Below are 19455 nucleotides of genomic sequence, written 5' to 3'. Positions count from 1 at the left end.
CAAATAAAGACAGATAATGAGGCTGAATCAAAAACAAAACCCACTTTAAATATAAAGATACATATAGATTAAAAGTAAATGAATTAAGCTGCAGCCTGTTTTGCTCAGTCGATAGAGCATTAGCCATTGGACTGAAGGGTCCCAGGTTCGATTCCAGTCAAGGGCATGTACCGCAGTTGCTGGCTTGATCACCAGTCCCTATCAGAGCATGTGCAGAAGGCAACCAATCAATGTGTCTCTCCCTTTCCCTTTCTCTAAAATTTAATCGAAAGATATCCTTGGGTGAAGATTAACAGAAACAAAGTAAATGGCTTAAGTAACATTAAAGAGATTATAAGAAAAATATATTCCAAATTCTGTTAGTTGTATAATGGTTATGTTTAAATTATTAACACCTAAGAAATTGGGTGAAGGGTACATATAATATGCTGTAGTATTGCCGAAACCGGTTTGGCTCAGTGGATAGAGCGTCGGCCTGTGGACTGAAGGATCCCGGGTTCGATTCCGGTCAAGGGCATGTACCTGGGTTGCGGGCACATCCCCAGTGGGAGATGTGCAGGAGGCGGCTGGTTGATGTTTCTCTCTCATCGATGTTTCTGACTATCTCTCTCCCTTCCTCTCTGTAAAAAATCAATAAAATATATTTTAAAAAGAATATATGCTGTAGTATTTTATAGGGTTTTTTTTACATGTATGAGATTATTTCAAATTAAAATATTAAAAATTAATAAAATATTAATTGAAATGTATCTGCATTACATGATAAATCTCCTAATTGCTTCTAGCATAATTTATTAAATTGTGCTAAAATTTACAAGGGTTCAATTAAAAAATGTGTTAATTCTAAGTAATATAATAGAGAATATATAATAATGCAATTATTAGCACTTATCTGAAAATAAAAATTTAAAGAAGGGATTAGCCAAAGAAAATATATGCACAATCCATGGACACAGACAACAGTATGGTGATAGCCAGAGAGAAGTGGGGGGCAAGAGCTGGGTAGAGGGGGCAAAAGGGGGGAAATAGGGACATTCTATATCTACACTAATAAAAGAGAAGCATGCAAATTGGTGTCACTCTGCTACGCCCACCAGCCAATCATCGCGACTGTGCAAATTAACCAAAGATGGCAGTTAATTTGCATATGCAGGCGCAGAGCGAAGACTGAAGAGGCTTGGTTTCTCCGCTGCAGCTGCAGTGGAGAAGCCAAGCCTCGCTGTGGCAGGACTAAAGGTCTGGGTCCCGGATGCCGGAGGAAAACCGTTGCCAGCAGCCAGGGGAAGGAAGGCCTATTGCATGAATCTTCATGCAACGGGCTTCTAGTAATAATAATAAAAGGCTAATATGTAAATTGACTGAACGGTAGAATGGCCGGTTGCTATGATATGCACTGTCCACCAGGGGGCAGACGCTCAATGCAGGAGCTGTCCCCTGGTGGTCAGTGCACATCCATATGGGGAGTGACATTTTTATTTCTTCTTTTACTGCTAGTACTTACTACAAATGCCTGTGAAGAATACAGTGACTACTAGGGCAGTTCAGTTGCCACTGCCTTTGTTTGTGCTAAGGTGATGCCAGCACTTTTACCATTAGTGCAAATGTCAGCACAGTTAAAAAGGCAAATAGTCTTACTATTTTGAAAATAATTTTGGCCTCATGGACCCCATGACATTATCAAGTCATTTCTCATCCAGTGTCTTCCTCTACTCAGAATACTATAAACTGGGTGGCTTATAACCAATAGAGATTTGTTTGTGACTGGTCTCGAAGCTGAGAAGTCCAAGATTGAGGTGCCAGCAAATTTGGTGTCTAATGAGGACCTATTATTTATACTGTACTATCTTTTTGCTGTGTCCTCGTATTGTAATGGGCCAAGGGGTCTCTAAGATCTCTTTCAAAAAGGACATTACTCTTAATCATGAAAGCTGCACCCTTTTGACCTAATTACCTCCCTAAGACCCCACATTAAAATATCACATTGGAGATTAAGCTTTGCATAAGAATTTTGGGAGGGACACAAACAATCAGTCCATAGCAGAATATTAACATGTGGTATAACTGTCTGATTTCCTTTACCTATCTTCCCCCACCCTGTTTTATTCTTCCTAGAGATGTCTATTAAAAACCTAAATTAGAATTATATCACAACCTATTAAACCTTGAGAAGTTCCCTATTGCCTGAAGGTGTTAAACCTTAGAGTGGCATTCAGGGGTTTTTTTACTATTCAACCTAGTTCTTCTTTTCACACTTGTCATTTACCACTCCAAAACAGTTAACCAAAGCACTGCTTACCTGAATATAATCATTTTCTTTATGCTTTCAAGTTTTTACTCTTGATGTTCCTTTCTACCTAATGCTCTTTCTGATACCTTCATTTCCACTTGAGGGACCCCTTTTTCTTTGTTCTTACATGCAATGTTGATACTACTTAGAATTCCATTATCTTTCAGGTCAGTGCTCCTATAAGCTTAGTTTTAACACTTAAAAAGGAGAACCTATGTTTTTTACATATAGTACCAAGTACATCCCAGGGCTCTCAACATTTAATTTGAATTACTTTGATATGTATGATTAATGGGAAATAACAGTGAAGCATGTATTTCCTTGAACAAAGTGTTTTGGACACTTGCAATAACACTTCATAACAGATAATTATTATAGCTTTTAATATCTTAAGCATCCTAGCATATAAAATTGGCCATTTCTTTCAATAAGTTTTTTTACTTAGATACATTATATACAAGTCTCTATTTTTGTGATTTTTAAAAGCTCATATAAACTAGTGTGTTAAAATGGCTCTGTTGTACATTATTCTTGAAAGATAACTGTTTCAGGACCTTATAATAAATAGATTGATGTGGTACTTCTGTTTATTGGCTTTTTAAAAACTATTATTAATCACTTTGTTTAGGAAAAATCCTGTGTAAGAATGGGCATATGGTTTTCTTTTCTGCATCTATATTTTTTCTATATACATTCAGAAGCAGGAAAAATGTGATTCAACTTAGCTAAAAGGATTGTAGAATCAAAATGAATTGACCAACAAAATAAGTCCCTGCCATGGAAACATGGAACATACTGACATACATCAGAGGGTGTGTGACAGAAAAGAGATAAATCAAAGAACTTATATACTACTAGAAGCCCGGTGCACAAAAATTTGTGCGCTGGCAGGGGAGGGAGGTGTCCCTTAACCCCACTTGTGCCCTCTCACAGTCTAGGACCCCTCGGGAGATAACCACCTGCTGGGTTAGGCCCACTTCCCGGGTGGCAGATGGCAGGCCTGAACCCTTGGTGCCTGCACCGACTCCCCAGGTCTTGCACACGGCAGGGCCAATCCTGCCCCACCCTGGATCGGGTCGCACATGGGTCGCCCTAGTCAGGTCGCATACAGGACACCCAGGTAGGTGGGCTGGCCGATCGCTGCTGCCCCACGTTGGTCGCACATGGGACGCCCAGGCGGGCTGGCCGATCGCTGCTGCCCTGCCCAGCCGCCCCGGGTCAGGTCGCAGATAGCAGGCCCGGAAGGCAGCAGGGCAGGCGGAATGGCGCTGTCCCGCCCTGCCTGCAGTATGCAAATTAGCTGCCATCTTTGTTGGCGGTTAATTTGCATATCATGGTGATTATCCCATGGGAGGCGTAGCGAAGATATGGTCAATTACCATGTTTGTCTATTATTAGATAGGTTATGCACAGCCCATGGACGCACAATAGTGTGGTGAAAGCCTGGGCAGGGGGAGAGACATGGGGAGGAAATGGAGGTCATCTGTACTACTGTCAATGGTAAAAAAATATATATATATATATTTTTTGCCCTAACCAGTTTGGCTCAGTGAATAGAGCGTCGGCCTGCGGACTCCAGGGTCCCAGGTTCAATTCCAATCAAGGGCATGTACCTTGGTTGCGGGCACATACCCAGTAGGGAGTGTGCAGGAGACAGCTGTTCGATGTTTCTCTCTCATCGATGTTCCTAACTCTACCTCTCCTTTCCTCTCTGTAAAAATATCAATAAAATATATTTAAAATAATTTTTTTTTCAAGAAAGTGAGGAATCTGATATTTTATATTAGAATCAAAATACAGTGTCCCCAAAAAAATCTTTACGATTATTCAAAGTGTGTGTATACATTTGAGGGGGGACACCCTATATTCATACCTTTCATTTAAGTCAGACACACTAGTAATTTCTCAAGGGTTTGTGGTCAGTAAGATATACACACTTCCTGTCCTTATGGAACTTACAAAAAGGTAAGCATTACATGAAAATTTTCTAGGATATAGACATGTTTTTAAGAGGGAAATGTTTTAGTAAATAGTTGCATAATATGGTCAAATATAAGATGATTAAAATAAAAAGTCGTTGGATTTGATGAAACACCAGTGATGAATTTTGAAACAGCTATTTTAGAAAATGATGGCAACAGAAATTTTGTTAATACATAAGCAAGAAGAAGAGGGTCAGTATTTAATGTACATACTTATACTAAGGCCAGAGTGCTGGGTTTTTTAATTCCTTTTAAATTACAAATGTTCTGTAATGGAAGTGCTATTATTTTTCTTTGCTAAAGTAGTAGGCTGAAAGAGGTTAGTTAATGAATGCACTCAGTTGTTTGCTGGCTTATAAATGAGATAATTTCCATTTATAAAATGTCCGTCCTGTGGCACCTTGAAAATGTGAAGGCAAAAGGTTTAGAATATATTTGAAAATTTTCAGAGAAAGGTTGAATCGTCACTAAAAGTTAAATAAATGATTTAAGTCTAAGCAAAATATTGCAGTTTATTTTTAATCTTAATGTAGAAGGGAGTAAACTACAGGAAGGAGGATTAATGACAACATCAAAAGGGTTAATTTTACCTAAATTCTGGGAGAGAAAGAAACTATAGGTTTGGAGGGAGGAGTGGAATGAAGAGGGTACAGAGACATTTCTTTTACATGACAGGAAGGAATGGTAGTGAGAATAAGGCAGTTTGTACTGAATTATATAAATCTGTATAAGGAAGGCCTTCATTGCTCTTAAATTGCAAATTAAAGAAGTAGGATATATTTTAGAGAACCAAAATTAGAAATTATAGAAGCAACACTAAGTGGTTTCATTTATAAGATGGGAGTAATGATACCTACATTATAGGCTCATTATGAGTATTTATAAAGCATGTAGTAAGCATATATGAATATTTGGTAATTGATAGATTTAACATGCAATAGTGAGGAATCAATAACATGCTAGGGTGCTATATACTGAGGAAGATAATGCAAATCATTCAGGGTTTTTTTTAATTTGATCTTTTTTTTCATGCTCTAGCAGTATTTTTACATTTGCTATTGTAGTTTCAATGGACATAGGACTAGTTTGATAGTTTCAACAAAAGGTATTCATATTTCTAGGGTAATAAAAATGTTCATTATATGGACTAAATAATGATAGCAACTGGTAGTAAATTGTCCCCACTTAATGAAGCTTATAAGTCTTTTATCTGATACGAAGTGATATAGTCATAAACACAACTAACCTTTCCTATTTAAGTGCATGTATTGGCTTTCTTTCATTAGGCGGTCAAGAAGCAGATCTAGAAGGAGGTCACATTCTAAGTCAAGGAGTAGGCGACGATCCAAAAGTCCCAGACGGAGAAGATCTCATTCCAGAGAGAGAGGTAGAAGGTCAAGGAGCACATCCAAAAACAGGTATAGTGGACGGTTAACATTGGGTGGGAAGACAAAATTTAGAGTTCTCAAGACCCCAAATACTGTGCTACTTAAAGACAAAAGCGATGGTATTGGGAAATACCAATAGAGGGGGAAGAAACTAAAGTTTGATGAGTCTAGCATTTGTTTTTCTTGTTTCCTTTATAAACTTCAGATTTCTATTTATAGCTGAAGATCCAGGTAAGATTTCTGTGTAGTAGAAACTCTTAGCTATCCTACTACTTTCCTTTTTTCCTCCTATCCATTCAACCACCACTAAGGATTTAGTGCTACCAGCCATCCCTTGTGATATGCCAAGGAGTTTATGACAGACAACCATGCTTTAATTCATCTTTACACATTTCATCATCAATACTTAAAAATATTTATTAATGCCTGGCTGCTGTGACTCAGTGGCTGAGCATTGACCTATGAACTAAGAAGGTCAGGGTTTGACTCCTGGTCAGAACACACGCGGGGTTGGGGGCTCATCCACAGTAGGGGGGTGCAGGAGGCAGCCAAGAAATGATTCTCTGTCATCATTGATGTTTCTATCTCTCCTTTTCTCTTCCTCTCTGAAATCAATAAATATATGTTACATATTAAAATTGACTATATGCCATATTTTAGAGTCTCTTATCCCATGATTTGGGACCAGTAGAGAATTGAAGTGAGGATTTATTAAAAAGCAAATATATTGCCTGCTGGTATGGCTCAGTGATTCAGTGTTGATCTATCAACCACGAGATTGGACTCCTCAGGTTGCATGTTTGATCCCCAGTGGGGTGGTTGCAGGAGGCAGCTGATTGATGGTTCTCTCATCATTGATGTTTCTATCTTTCCCTCTCCCTATCTCTCTGAAATCAATATAAATATATAATTTGTCAATCAAAGGCAAACATTTTGACTTAAATATGTGTTCAATAATCAGTCTTTTTCATTTAAAGTGAAACTTTAAATTAGCATGATAGCCTTGAGTAACGTTTACCAAATCATTGTTTTCTTCTGAACCACCTTTAAAGTGGCAAGAGAATTCTGTCACTTGAAAAATACCTAGTTTTTTTTTTCCTATGTAGAGTTGTCACACTTTGTTTCACAATACTTCTTTTTTTTTTTTTTTTTTTTTTTTTTTTTTTTTTTTTAAATATATTTTATTGATTTTTTACAGAGAGGAAGGGAGAGAGATAGAGAGTTAGAAACATCGATGAGAGAGAAACATCGATCAGCTGCCTCCTGCACATCTCCTACTGGGGATATGCCCGCAACCCAGGTACATGCCCTTGACCGGAATCGAACCTGGGACCTTTCAGTCCACAGGCCGACGCTCTATCCACTGAGCCAAACCGGTTTCGGCTACACAATACTTCTTTTAGCAACTGTCCTTTATCTCTTTCTAAAATATTTGCCTCATTTTTTTAGAAGCAGTTCTTTATACTACTTTACCTATTCATTTAATTATGTAATTTTTAAAAAGGACAGAAGGGGACCAACAACATTTATTCTTGGCAAACATATAACAACTGGGAACATAAAATTCTGGGATAGTTTTGCTGACTGTTTGAGACTGTAACAAGACTTTTAGTTGTGTTTTCCAAGGTGGGTCATCTCTTAATTCAGTCAAACAAACAAGCTTCCTCCCACATATGCCCTGAAGGATTCTGGGTCCAATTCCAGTCAAGGGCACATACCTCAGTTGCAGGTTTGATAGCTGACCCTGGTCAGGGCATGTGTGAGAGGCAACCAAACATTGTGACTCACATCTATGTTTCTCTCTCTTTCTGTCTTCCCACCTCCCTTCCACTCTCTAAAAACTAATGGAAAAATACCCTTCGGTGAGGATTAACAAAATAAAATGACTTGAATGAAGAGAAGGGGTGACTGATGGAACAGGGTGACCAAGGAAGGAAGGGATGGGAGAATCGGCTTAGAGCAACAAGAGACACTTTAATCTCTAAAATTGTGGAATAGTTAAGGATGAATGTATATGTATGTTTATGGATGGACGGGATTTCTCATTCAACAAATACAGTATTGATCCCTTTGTCCATAGTCTTGGGGAAAATGGTGATCCAAAGCGGGGGTGGGGGGGAGTATTTCTGTAGCAAATCTCCTCACAGGGAACAGGTGTTCTCAGTTGATCTCAGGCAAGCTGTTAGCTTAGAAACAAAGACCTTTGCCTGGTGGGAGAGCTGTTGTCCAAGACCATTTGTGATCAGATGCACACCTGCACAACACAATGTGTATGGGGTGGCCTCACATTCACCCATCCTGAAAGGAGATTCTTCCCACGAATGGGACAACAACATTCAAGACCCAATTACAATAGGAAATAACAAATTACACAAGGGACATTCCTAGCCCGCCCGCCCCAACTCAAGAGGTCTGAGAGACTGCACCAATGAGACTGCACAATACACTTACTACATAAGACCATCCCATGAAGACTGGAAGGCATAGCAATTTGATCTAATACATACAAACAAATACAAAGGGACAGCAAAAATGGGGAGACAAACAACACACAAATAAAAGGGGGAATCTCCAGAAAGAAGGCTAAGTGAAAAGGAGGCAAGCAATTTGTCAGGTACAGAGTTCAAAGTAATGGTTCTAAAGATGATCCAGGAACTTTGTGAGGATTTCCAGAAACTTAGAACTACAACAGCATGAAACAGGAAATAGAAACCATAAATGAGAATCAGTTGGGCCCTAACCAGTTTGGCTCAGTAGAGTGTCGGCCTCTGGACTCAAGGGTCCCAGGTTCGATTCCTATCAAGGGCTTAGTTGCAGGCACATACCCAGTAGGGGGTGTGCAGGAGGCAGCTGATGGATGTTTCTAACTCTCTATCCCTCTCCCTTCCTCTCTGTAGAAAATCAATAAAATATATTTTAAAAAAAGAATCAGTTGGAAATGAAGATTAATATCTGACATAAAGAATACATTAGAAGGAATCAAAAGTAGATTAAGTGGGGCAGAAGATAGAATCAGTGACTTGAAATACAAGGTAGGAAAAAAACCAATTAGAGCAGCAAAAGGAAAAATTGAAGATCAGGAGGATAGTTTAAGGGAACTTTGGGACACCATGAAACAAAACATTTGTATCATAGGGATACTAGAAGGAGAAGACTGAGCACAAGTAATAGAGAAACTGTTATAAAGAAATAATAACTTCCTTTAAAAAACATGCTGAGCCCTAACCACTTTGGCTTAGTAGATAGAGCATCGGCTTGTGGACTGAAAGGTCCCAGGTTTGATTCCAGTCAAGGGCATGTACCTTGGTTGCAGGCATATCCCCAGTAGGAGGTGTGTAGGAGGGAGCTGATCGATGTTTCTAACTATCCCTCTCCCTCTCTGTAAAAAATAAATAAAATATATATTTTTTTAAAAAAACAACATGCTGAGGGGAATAAAAGTCAATTCATAACAATCTGTAAAAAGACTTAGAATTGATAAGGTTACAGTACCAGTTGATTATGATGTGATATTTTTTCTAGTAGCACCAAGTAGCCCAGAATAGTTAGCAGCAGAAACAAAGGTAGAAAGTCGGCTAAGTCCATGAAAGAGGTTAACATGAGTGTGTGCTTTGGGAGAATACTAATAATTAATTTTGATAGTGCATTATAATGGGTTTTGGCCTGACAGAAGACATAGAGCAATGGTGGGTTGGAAAACAAATCACTTGAGAGAAAAATGACTATTGAAGAGCCTAGAGACAATTATTAAAACTACTAGAGGCCCTGTACACAAAAATTTGTCCCTCAGCCCGGCCTGTGCCCTCTCGCAGTCTGGGACCCCTCGGGAGATAACAACCTGCTGGCTTAGGCCTGCTCGAGGGGTACAGAGGGCAGGCCCAGTCCGTAGGTGCAGCCCCTGGTTGGGATCAGAACAGGGCCGATTGGGGAGTTGGGGCACCGCCCCCTGTCATGCACAGAGCAGGGCAGATCTGGAGGTTGCAATGCCACTCTCAGTCACGCTCAGGGTAGGGCCAATTGGGGGGTTGGGGCACAGCCCCCTGTCACACTCAAGGCAGGGTCGATGGGGAGGTTGTGGCGCCACGCCCTGTCACGCACAGAGCAGGGCCCATCGGGGTTGGGGAGCTCCCCCCTGTCATGCACAGAGCAGGGCGGATCAGGGGGTTGGGGCGCCGCCCTCTATCACCCACAGAGCAGGGCCAATTGGGGTTGGGGCGCCGCCACTGTCACACTCAGGGCAGGGCCGATGGGGAGGTTATGGCTCTACCCCGTCACACACAGAGCAGGGCCTGTGGGGGAGTTTGGGGCGCTGCACCCTGTCACACACAGAGCCGCAGGGCGATCAGGGAGTTGGGGAGCTCCCCCCTATCAGGCACAGAGCAGGGCTGATCAGGGGGTTGGGGTGCCTTCCCCTGTCACCAACAGAGCAGGGCGGATAGGGAGGTTGTGGCCCCGCCCCTTCTCACACACAGAGCCGCAGGGTGATCAGGGGGTTTGGGCGCTGCCCCCTGTCATGCTGATCCCGGTGCCAGGAGGCCTCGCGGCTCCGCTGATCCCGGTGCTGGGAGGCATGTTACCCTTTTACTATATAGGATAGTGGCCTGGTGCACGGGTGGGGGCCGGCTGGTTTGCCCTGAAAGGTGTCCTGGATCAGGGTGGGGGTCCCCACTGGGGTGCCTGGCCAGCCTGGGTGAGGAGATGATGGCTGTTTGCAGCTGGTCACACAACCTTCAGGGTGGGGGTCCCCACTGGGGTGCCTGGCCAGTCTGGGTGAGGGGCTGAGGGCTGTTTTCAGGCTGGCGGGTGACTGAAGCTCCCATCTGCTCCTTTTTTTCTTTTTCTTTTTTATTCTGGGCCAGCTTTAGCTTTGGCTCCAGCTCTGAGGCCTCTGTTGCTAAAAGCAAGTATCTGGGTTTTTTTGTGTTCTATAATCGAAACACTATTTCAGCTCTAGCTCTGAGATCCCCACGGGCTGAAAGCAGGTTTCTGGGGTTTTGTTTAGCTTCTATATTTGTAACAATGTTTCAGACTGCAAGCTCAGAGGCCGGCAAGGCAGGCGGGGAACGTTGGTTTCCTCCGTCACTGAAGCAAGCAAGCCTCATGTTCGCTTCAAGCTGCCTGGCTGCCGGCCACCATCTTGGCTGGCAGTTAATTTGCATATCTTGCTGATTAGCCAATGGGAAGGGTAGTAGACGTACACTAATTACCATGTTTCTCTTTTATTAGATAGGATTGGTTTTTGTACCAGTCAATCAAGAAACTGGCCAACATCCTTTATCATTTTCTCTCTATAGTCTATGCTCTCTATTGGAGAGAAGTTTTCTGTAGAATACCAGAAAAGTAGGATTCTTTTTCTTAAAAATTTTTAATCACAAGTAATACCATTTGAATTATATTTCTATATTTAGTATCAGAATAATGCTCATTTTATTTTAAGGATTGAATTAGATCTCACTGTGCTTTTGTGTTTATTTTATGTACTGTATAAGTTTTTATTAGGTGAAACTTATTAATGCATTCATAAATTATGTTCATTTATTAGAGACAAAAAGAAAGAAGACAAAGAAAAGAAACGTTCCAAAACACCACCAAAAAGTTATAGCACGGCCAGACGGTCCAGAAGTGCAAGCAGGTAAGACATTATAAATTCTTGGCATTTCTTAAAACTATTTGCAAGGATGTCAATAGATTGTGAGCATTGCGTGTTTTCTAGTACGTACAGGAGTGGGCAAAAGTAGGTTTACAGTTGTGAATACAGAAAAATTTATTCTCATATTATTACTTATTGTATTGTTTTCCATATGAACTGTAAAACTTCTTTTGCCTACCTCTGTACATACTTCATTGTTAACAAATTTTAGAGGCAACTTGTGAAGAATAACCTAAAGTTCTTTTCTTTTTACTTACTTTTTATGGTGTAGAACAAGCATGTCAAATTCGTGGTGAGTTTGACATGCTTAGTGTAGAGCAGCGGTTGCCAACCTTTTGGACCATGTGGACCACCAGTGTGGTCTGTGGACCACTGGTTGGCGAATGCCTGTGTAGAGTAAATTTGACGTAATAGGGAGTTCAACAGCGGTCATTTTCTAGTTTGCTACATGCATTTTGTATCCTGATTTGAATTATTACATGAAACTTATTTTTATTACATAGTAAGTCATGCTTTAAATGTCCACATAAATAGTCAAAAGAGTTTTTCCCCCTATATATAGGGTTTTGTTGATAAAATAATAGCAAGTAGTCAAGTTCTAATTTGTGTCATTCTTAGACTTGTAATTCTGCCATAGTGTGAAAATTAAATGTTGCTAACTTTACTCCACAGGAATGTGTTTTTCGCAATGGTATATAAACATTGATATTTATGAAACTAGAGGCCCAGTGCCCGAAATTCGTGCACAGCCGGGGGAGGGTCCCTAAACCTGGCCTGTGCCCTCAGGGCAGTCAGACATGACTCGCAATCCAGGACGCTGCATGCACCAGTGATCATACTTTTCATACAGGTGAAAGGCATCTTGCTGTTGTATGGGCAGCTACATTTTTTTGCCCTGATTATAAAAAGTAGTACTTAACATGATCCTTCTGAGGCAGTAGTACCATTTTCCCCATCTTATGGGTGGAAAAACTGAAGCAGAGAGAAGTTAAGTAATTGGCTTTGTCACATAGTTGTTACAAGTGTCAGAATCAGGGCTGACTACAAAATGTGCAAGCCAAAGTCCTTGAATGTCATCACTGCATCATCCTGTTTTTTCAGTGTTAGAGTAGCCTTGTCAGGTTTTAATTTTTAAATCTAAGAGACTCTTCCCAATATATAGGGTAGAGTCTGTAGGCCTGGCTGGCGATCAGGGTCCCCACCGCTGGTTGCCTCCCTTTTGGGTGCAGACGCTCAACGCAGGAGCTGCCCCCAGTCGGGGACAGCTCCTGCGTTGAGCGTCTGCCCCCTAATGGTCAGTGCATGTCATAGCGACTGGTGGTTCTGCTGTTTGGTTGATTTGCATATTAGGATTTTATTAGAGGATTAGTAAGGGCTGGTCATACTTAGTAACTCCATTTTCTTCCAATCTAGTTTACACATTTTGCTGTAGTGATTGTTTTCTTACATTGATTATTAAATGCTTTGGAGGGTCACTTATGTACAAAAATTAATTCAAAATGGATACATGACCTAAATGTAAAACCCTAAATGGAAGTAAATCTTCATGACCTTGAATTTGGCAGTGGTTTTCTAGATATGACATCAAAAGCATAAATGACAAAAGATAAATGTAAATTTTGGAGGTCATCAAAATTAAAAACGTTTGTTTCAAAGAATACTGTCAAGAACTTAAAGACAACAACCCAGAGTGCTAGAAAGTAACAGATTATATATTCAAAAAGGGACTTGTATCTAGAATATACAAAGAACTGTTACAACTCAATTATAGTAAGACAACCTAATTAAAAAATTGCCAAAGAATCTGAATTGACAGTTCTCCAAAGAATATATGCAAGTGTCTGATAAACATGAAAAGATATACATTAGTCATCAGGGAAATGCAAATCAAAACCACAGACACTGCCCTGACCAGTTTGGCTCAGTGGATAGAGCGTCAGCCTGCGGACTGAAGGGTCCCGGGTTCGATTCCAGTCAAGGGCATGTACCTTGGTTGCGGGCATATCTCCAGTGGGGGGTGTGCAAGAGGCGGCTGATCAATGTTCCTCTCTCATCAATGTTTCTAATTTTCTATCCCTCTCCCTTCCTCGCTATAAAAAAATCAATAAAATATACTTAAAAAAAAACAAACAAAAAACACAGACACTAGGATGGTTATTATTTAAAAAGACAGATGGTAACTAGTGTTGGCAAGTATGTGGAGAACCTGGGACTCTGTATGTTTTTGGCATTAATATAAAATGGTGCAACTGCTTTGGAAAACGGTTGGTAGTTCCTTTAAAAAATTAAGAGTTTTGACACAGTATTTTCACTTCTAAGGATATACCCAAAAGAAATGAAAATGTTACACACAAAACTGTGTACACTAATTTTCATAGCAGTGTTATTACTCATAATAACCAAAAAGTCAGCCCAGATGTTCATTAACTAACGTGTGTGAATAAAATGGTATAGCTACACAATGAATTATCCAGCAATGAAAAGGAATAAAATACTGATAAATGTTACCAGGTGGATGAGCCTTGGCAACTTAGATGAAAGTAGTGAGTCACAAAGAACCATAAATTGTAGGATTCCATTGACAGGTGTCCAGAATAGATAAATCTATAAAGACAAAAAGTAGATTGATGGTTGGGGTGTGATACCTAAAGGTAATTTATTATGGGGTTTCTTCTCAGGGTGAGGAATATTTTCAGAAAATGTAAATTATATTGGAACCCCTGCAGGAACCAAAATCCAAGAAGCTCAAGTCCCTTATACAGGGTGTCCCCAAAAGATGTATGCACAGTTTAACTGCTGAAGCCTCAATTTTGAAAATGAAATGTATTTTATAAACACTGCCTTTATAATTATTCAAAATATGTGTATACATTTGGGGGGCACACCTTTTATTAAATGGCATAGAATAATGCATACAGTTAACCCTCTGGCATCCATAGATGTAAAACCTGCAGATACGGAGAGGCAACTATTTAAAACAGAAAATGAAACCATGTGTAAGTATTTAAGAAAATGACAAACTAGGTCTTAGGGAAAGGTGGGGTGTGCAGCATTTATTTTTCTTACCTTGCTAACTAGTGGCTCTTTATTTTTTTCCTTTTATTTTTTCTTTTTGTTGTTTTTGCCTGTTCCTTTATTTAATATACTTATTCATAAGCACTTTACACTGCTTAATTATTGGATCACCTTGATAATATTTGATGAATGAAAAGTTGTGTGTAATGTTTCCAGGACAGTGGGGGGAGGTGCCACACAGGGTTGTAAAGGTAATTTTTTGTTTGGTTGGTTTTTGGTGGTTTTTTGTGGGGGTTTTTTTTCCTAAAGCTTTTATGGAAGCTAGACAACTGAAATTAATGGGGTTTTATTTTTATTTTGTGCCTAAATTGTAATCTTACAAGTCCTAATAGCTTTTGAGAATAGTAACCAGCAGAATTTTTTTTTAAGCCACATTTTAAACCACAGGTGGGGAACATCTCACCAAGAGAGAGGAAGGGGCAGTGAGAGAGAAAAGCTATGTGAGAGCAGAACATTGATTGGCTGCCTCTTGCAACCAAACCTCCCCACCACCACCACCCACCGGGGTTTTAGCTTGCAACCTGTGCATGTGCCCTAGCCAGCAATCAAACTGGCAACCTTTTGGTGCATGACTGACGCTCAACCAACTGAGCCACACCAGCCAGGACAGCAGGCTAATCTTTTTTTTTTTTTTTTAAATATATTTTATTGATTTTTTACAGAGAGAAAGGGAGAGAGAGAGTTAGAAACATCGATGAGAGAGAAACATCGATCAGCTGCCTCCTGCACATCCCCCACTGGGGAAGTGCCCACAACCCAGGTACATGCCCTTGATCGGAATCGAACCCGGGACCCTTCAGTCCGCAGGCTGACGCTCTATCCACTGAGCCAAACCGGCTTTGGCAGCAGCAGCAGGCTAATCTTTAAGTTGATAATTTTGTATAGCCCACGAATGATGTTACAAATATCCAAGTGGCACTAGGCAGAAAAAAGGTTCTGCACCCTGTTTTAAAGAGAGGGAAAGGGCTATATTTCTTAAAACAATGATTGCTCAAAGCAGTGTTGGGGAACATGGCTTGCTGGAGTATAGGGAATCAATTTGATCCTACATTAACATTAACTTTAGTTCTCTAAATTTTACCCAGTGAATTTAAGAGTAATTTTTTATTTTACTAGTATCTGCAACATACGATCCTATACCTCTTCTGGACACTGATGTATGAATCAAAAACTGATTGTTAATCTTTCCTCAAGTTTAACAAATCTGATGTTCTGATAATGTAATTTTTTAAGAATTGCTGGAAATGAGGGTTTTCTTGAGAGCATTAAAGGAAAGGGACATGGTTTGAAAAAGAATTGTGGTTTATTACTACTCATTTGATTCTTCAGCTCAAAACTGTATTTGAAAATGCTCTGAGTTCCTAATGGAGCTCCATCATAGACATATCTGCTATGATGTGTCTGTATTTTAAAATCTAGTTTGTACATTTGTGGTCCTAGAGAGAGACGACGTCGACGAAGCAGGAGTGGCACAAGATCTCCTAAAAAGCCCAGGTCTCCGAAAAGAAAATTGTCTCGCTCACCGTCCCCTAGGAGGTAAGAATGCTAATGATTTAGGTGTACTCTTTCTAATTTTCAGAACTTTTTTTTCCATTAAAATGCTTATGAATGTGCTTTTTTCTCTTACAATTTGAAACTGTTTTAATAAACACTGTGGAGGATTGAGCATTTTATGCCTGTAACCAAATTAGTTTTCTTCTATTATTGAGCATGGCTTGTGTCCAGTGTTTTGAAAATGGATATTTGCTATATATTTTTTAAAATATATTTTCATTGATTTCAGATATGGGAGAGAGAGATATATATAAATATCAGTGATGGCGAGAGAATCATTAATTGGTTGTCTCCTGCACACTGCACACTGGGGATTGAAACTGCAACCCGGGCATATGCCCTGACCAGGAATCAAACCTTGACCTCTCCTGGTTCATAGCTCGACACTCAACCACTGGGCCAAACTGGCTGGGCTAGTCTTTTTTTATTATTTATTAATTTGATAGAAACATCAATTTGTTATTCCACTTATTTATGTGTTTATTGGTTGCTTCTTGTATGTCCAGGGGTGGGAAACGTCCAGACCGCGGGTCCTGCTAAATTTTGGTCTGGCCTTGCCAAGGCATTAGGGGTGAGTTAATTAAATGTTTGACCAAATACAGCAGGCTAATTTTTAGGTTGATAATTTTGTATGGCCCAGGAATTGATGTTATAAATATCGAAATAGTCCTTGGCAGAAAAAAGGTTCCCCACCCCTGTTGTGCCTTGACGAGATCAAACCTGCAACTTTAGTGGTGTATCAAGACAATGGTCTAACCAACTGAGCTACCCGGCCAGGGCCCTGTACCCTCTTTATATCATGTGAACGTGGGTCAAGCTTAGCATCTAAACAAGTTAAAACTTATTGCTATACTTACAGGTTAAAATTCTCAAGCGTATCCTTTAAAGCATCTTTTTTTTCTTTGAGAACATTTTACTGTTATCCTAGGCATAAAAAGGAGAAGAAGAAAGATAAAGACAAAGAAAGAGGCAGAGATGAAAGAGAACGATCAACAAGCAAGAAGAAGAAAAGTAAAGATAAAGAAAAGGATCGGGAAAGAAAATCTGAGAGTGATAAAGATGTAAAAGTATGTTTACATACTAATTTATTTTGGTATTTTAGGTGGTACTAGTACTTATAAGAAGTGATTTTTCTGTGAAGACGTTTACTTTTATTATTCTCCTTGGCAAAGCAGGTTACACGGGATTATGATGAAGAGGAACAGGGGTATGACAGCGAGAAAGAGAAAAAAGAGGAGAAGAAACCAACAGAACCAGTTTCCCCCAAAACAAAAGAATGTTCTGTGGAAAAGGGAACTGGTGATCCCCTGAGAGAATCCAAAGTGAATGGTGATGATCATCATGAAGAAGACATGGATATGAGTGACTGAATATGGCCTCCATGAGAATCCACCTGTATACATGCATCAGTGTCATTCCTTTGTGTGATATCTTCATGCTGTATTTGTTCATCTCAAACCTTAGATGTATACAGCTCTGAGCTACAAATGGTTATAACGCTCCTGTAATTGATATTATTTACATCCAAAAGTTTTTAGAAAATGCTATGTGGGTAACCAATTCTTGATGTGGTGAAATCTGATTGAGTAACCAAGCAGCTTGACTATTCTGGTGCTGCTTCATAGCAGAAGTGAAAAGCTGCATGCATCTACAGCAGGCATGGATTGTTTATGTTGTATAATCTCCTTTATTAAGTAAGTTCACTTATAGTATTTCTAGAATTTGATTCATTGCCGTAATAGAGCCATGTAGGGAATGCACTGATTGCATGTTAATTGTGACAGGAATATCCTCAATGTCATTAAAATCCTCCAACATGATGGATCTACTTATGGTCTTGTTCGTTGATATGACAAGTTAACATTCTTATAGTTACATCTGGAAATAAGCATTTGAAATAGATAATCCTTTAAGCCTTGTGGCTGAAATTTTGTGGCTTTTGTTTAACTTTGAAAGGTTATATATGCACTAACCTTTTTTGATGGCTGCTTAGGCTTTAATTACAGAAACAAAATTTGAAATAAAACTGTCTTTGGCAGTGAGTAAATAGCATATTTTGAAGTAGAGTTGTATACTTTTTCATAAGGTGTTTGGGAATTTTTTTCCCTGAAATAATTTATTTCACACCTACATCATTGAAAGCTATCTGCCTATCCTGAGTCCATCTGTAAAAGACTTATTTCTTGTCCTAATTTTCAATTTTTCACTTTTATTAATTTGTTTTAATATCAATGTTGGAAAAAGGGGGTAGTGCATTTTAAATTGACCATATGCTTTTAAAGTGAGACAAATGTACTTGATAATGTACTTTTTATTTGATCTCAAGTTGTATAAAACCAATAAATTTGTGTTACTGTTACTGCAGTAGTAATCTTATGCCCACGGTGATTCCATGTTAAATGCAAAGTAGTTTAGGCAACTGTTTTCTTAGTTACAGGAGTTTCCAGCTTCACTTTTGTGCAGTAAAAACAAAAGTAGGCTACAGTCTGTGCCATGTTGATGTACAGTTTCCGAAATTGTTTTACAAGTCTTTGATAATAAAACCCTTAAACCTATGTTCATGTTCCTGTAAAACCGTATTTGTATTTATTTACAAGCTGTTGAATGTATGACATTTACCTCATTCATTTTACAAATCAAGTCCTTTCCCCTACAATCTACATATTTACTATACAATCCATCACTGTAGTGATTAGTTACCATCAGAATTATCAAAGTTGCTTTAATTTCTAAAACAATCTATTTCTTAGTATAAATTTCTCATATTTTGGGTGTAGGAATTGGGTTGAGTAAAGTAACTGTAGGATAAATGATCCCACCTATATCTACTAAATTTATATTTTCAATGAAATATTTGCCTTTGCTGGAATAGTATAGCAATTCAATGGTATGTATCTAATGTACAATACTAAATATTTATTCATTTATGAAATGAGTAGTGTAGAGTGGCTGGGTTTAAGGGGGAAATGAGACTTGGAAGTATAACTCTTATCCAAGTCTGATAATTTTTTTAACTTTTAAAATTGAAATGCCATATAGAAAGCAGCATTGTTTTTACAGTTTATAATAAGTAACTTTTTAAAGATTTTATCCAAAGGAATTTTGTCTATAGTTATGAAGTTCTAGTAATGGCCCTAATAGTCATTTTAAAACTGTTGAACAGAAGTGACATTTACTTAAACCTACAAAAACTTTCTTAGTAGGTGATGGTTGAACCATATGACTGCCATTTTTGTAAATCAAAACAAGTAAAATGTTGGCAGTTTCACCTGGTTAAACCTAGTATTAGTCTGTTTCCTCACTTGTAATCTCTGAATACAAATATACTTAACTTTTCAAAAGGGATTAAGTTTTGGGCTGTAAAATAGTGTCACTGATGTAAAATGCAGTGACGGGAACCCGTACCTAGGTTATTTTTCAGTGAACACTTTATGCACAGTGGTAAGGTTGCACAGGACACAAGCCTTTAACACGATCAGTTGAAACCAAGTGAATACTGACTGCCTCCACACTTAAGTT

The 19455-nt window shown here is 39.1% G+C and overlaps 1 protein-coding gene across 8 annotated transcripts in view; it reads left to right on the top strand.

Annotated features, from left to right (window-relative positions):
* Positions 1-18491, top strand: part of SRSF11 (serine and arginine rich splicing factor 11) — a 50823-nt gene extending 32332 nt beyond the window's left edge. For 3 of the 8 annotated variants that reach the window (XM_081085900.1, XM_081085899.1, XM_081085902.1), the window contains 5 exons: positions 5556-5687; positions 11200-11289; positions 15823-15918; positions 16865-17003; positions 17109-18491. In XM_081085900.1, the coding sequence (XP_080942026.1) occupies positions 5556-5687; positions 11200-11289; positions 15823-15918; positions 16865-17003; positions 17109-17306 (655 nt within the window). In that variant the 3' untranslated portion in view covers positions 17307-18491. Of the gene's footprint in view, positions 1-5555; positions 5688-11199; positions 11290-15822; positions 15919-16843; positions 17004-17108 lie in introns of all 8 variants that reach the window. The other 5 variants (XM_081085897.1, XM_081085896.1, XM_081085901.1 and 2 more) reach the window with 3 other exon arrangements.
* The last annotated feature ends 964 nt before the right edge of the window (positions 18492-19455 follow it).

The sequence above is a fragment of the Myotis nattereri genome (genome assembly GCF_964212035.1).
Source record: "Myotis nattereri genome assembly, chromosome: 3".
Taxonomy (NCBI): Eukaryota; Metazoa; Chordata; class Mammalia; order Chiroptera; family Vespertilionidae; genus Myotis; species Myotis nattereri.
The sequence above is the reverse complement of the archived record's forward strand: the minus strand, read 5'-3'. Positions and strand labels throughout refer to the sequence as shown.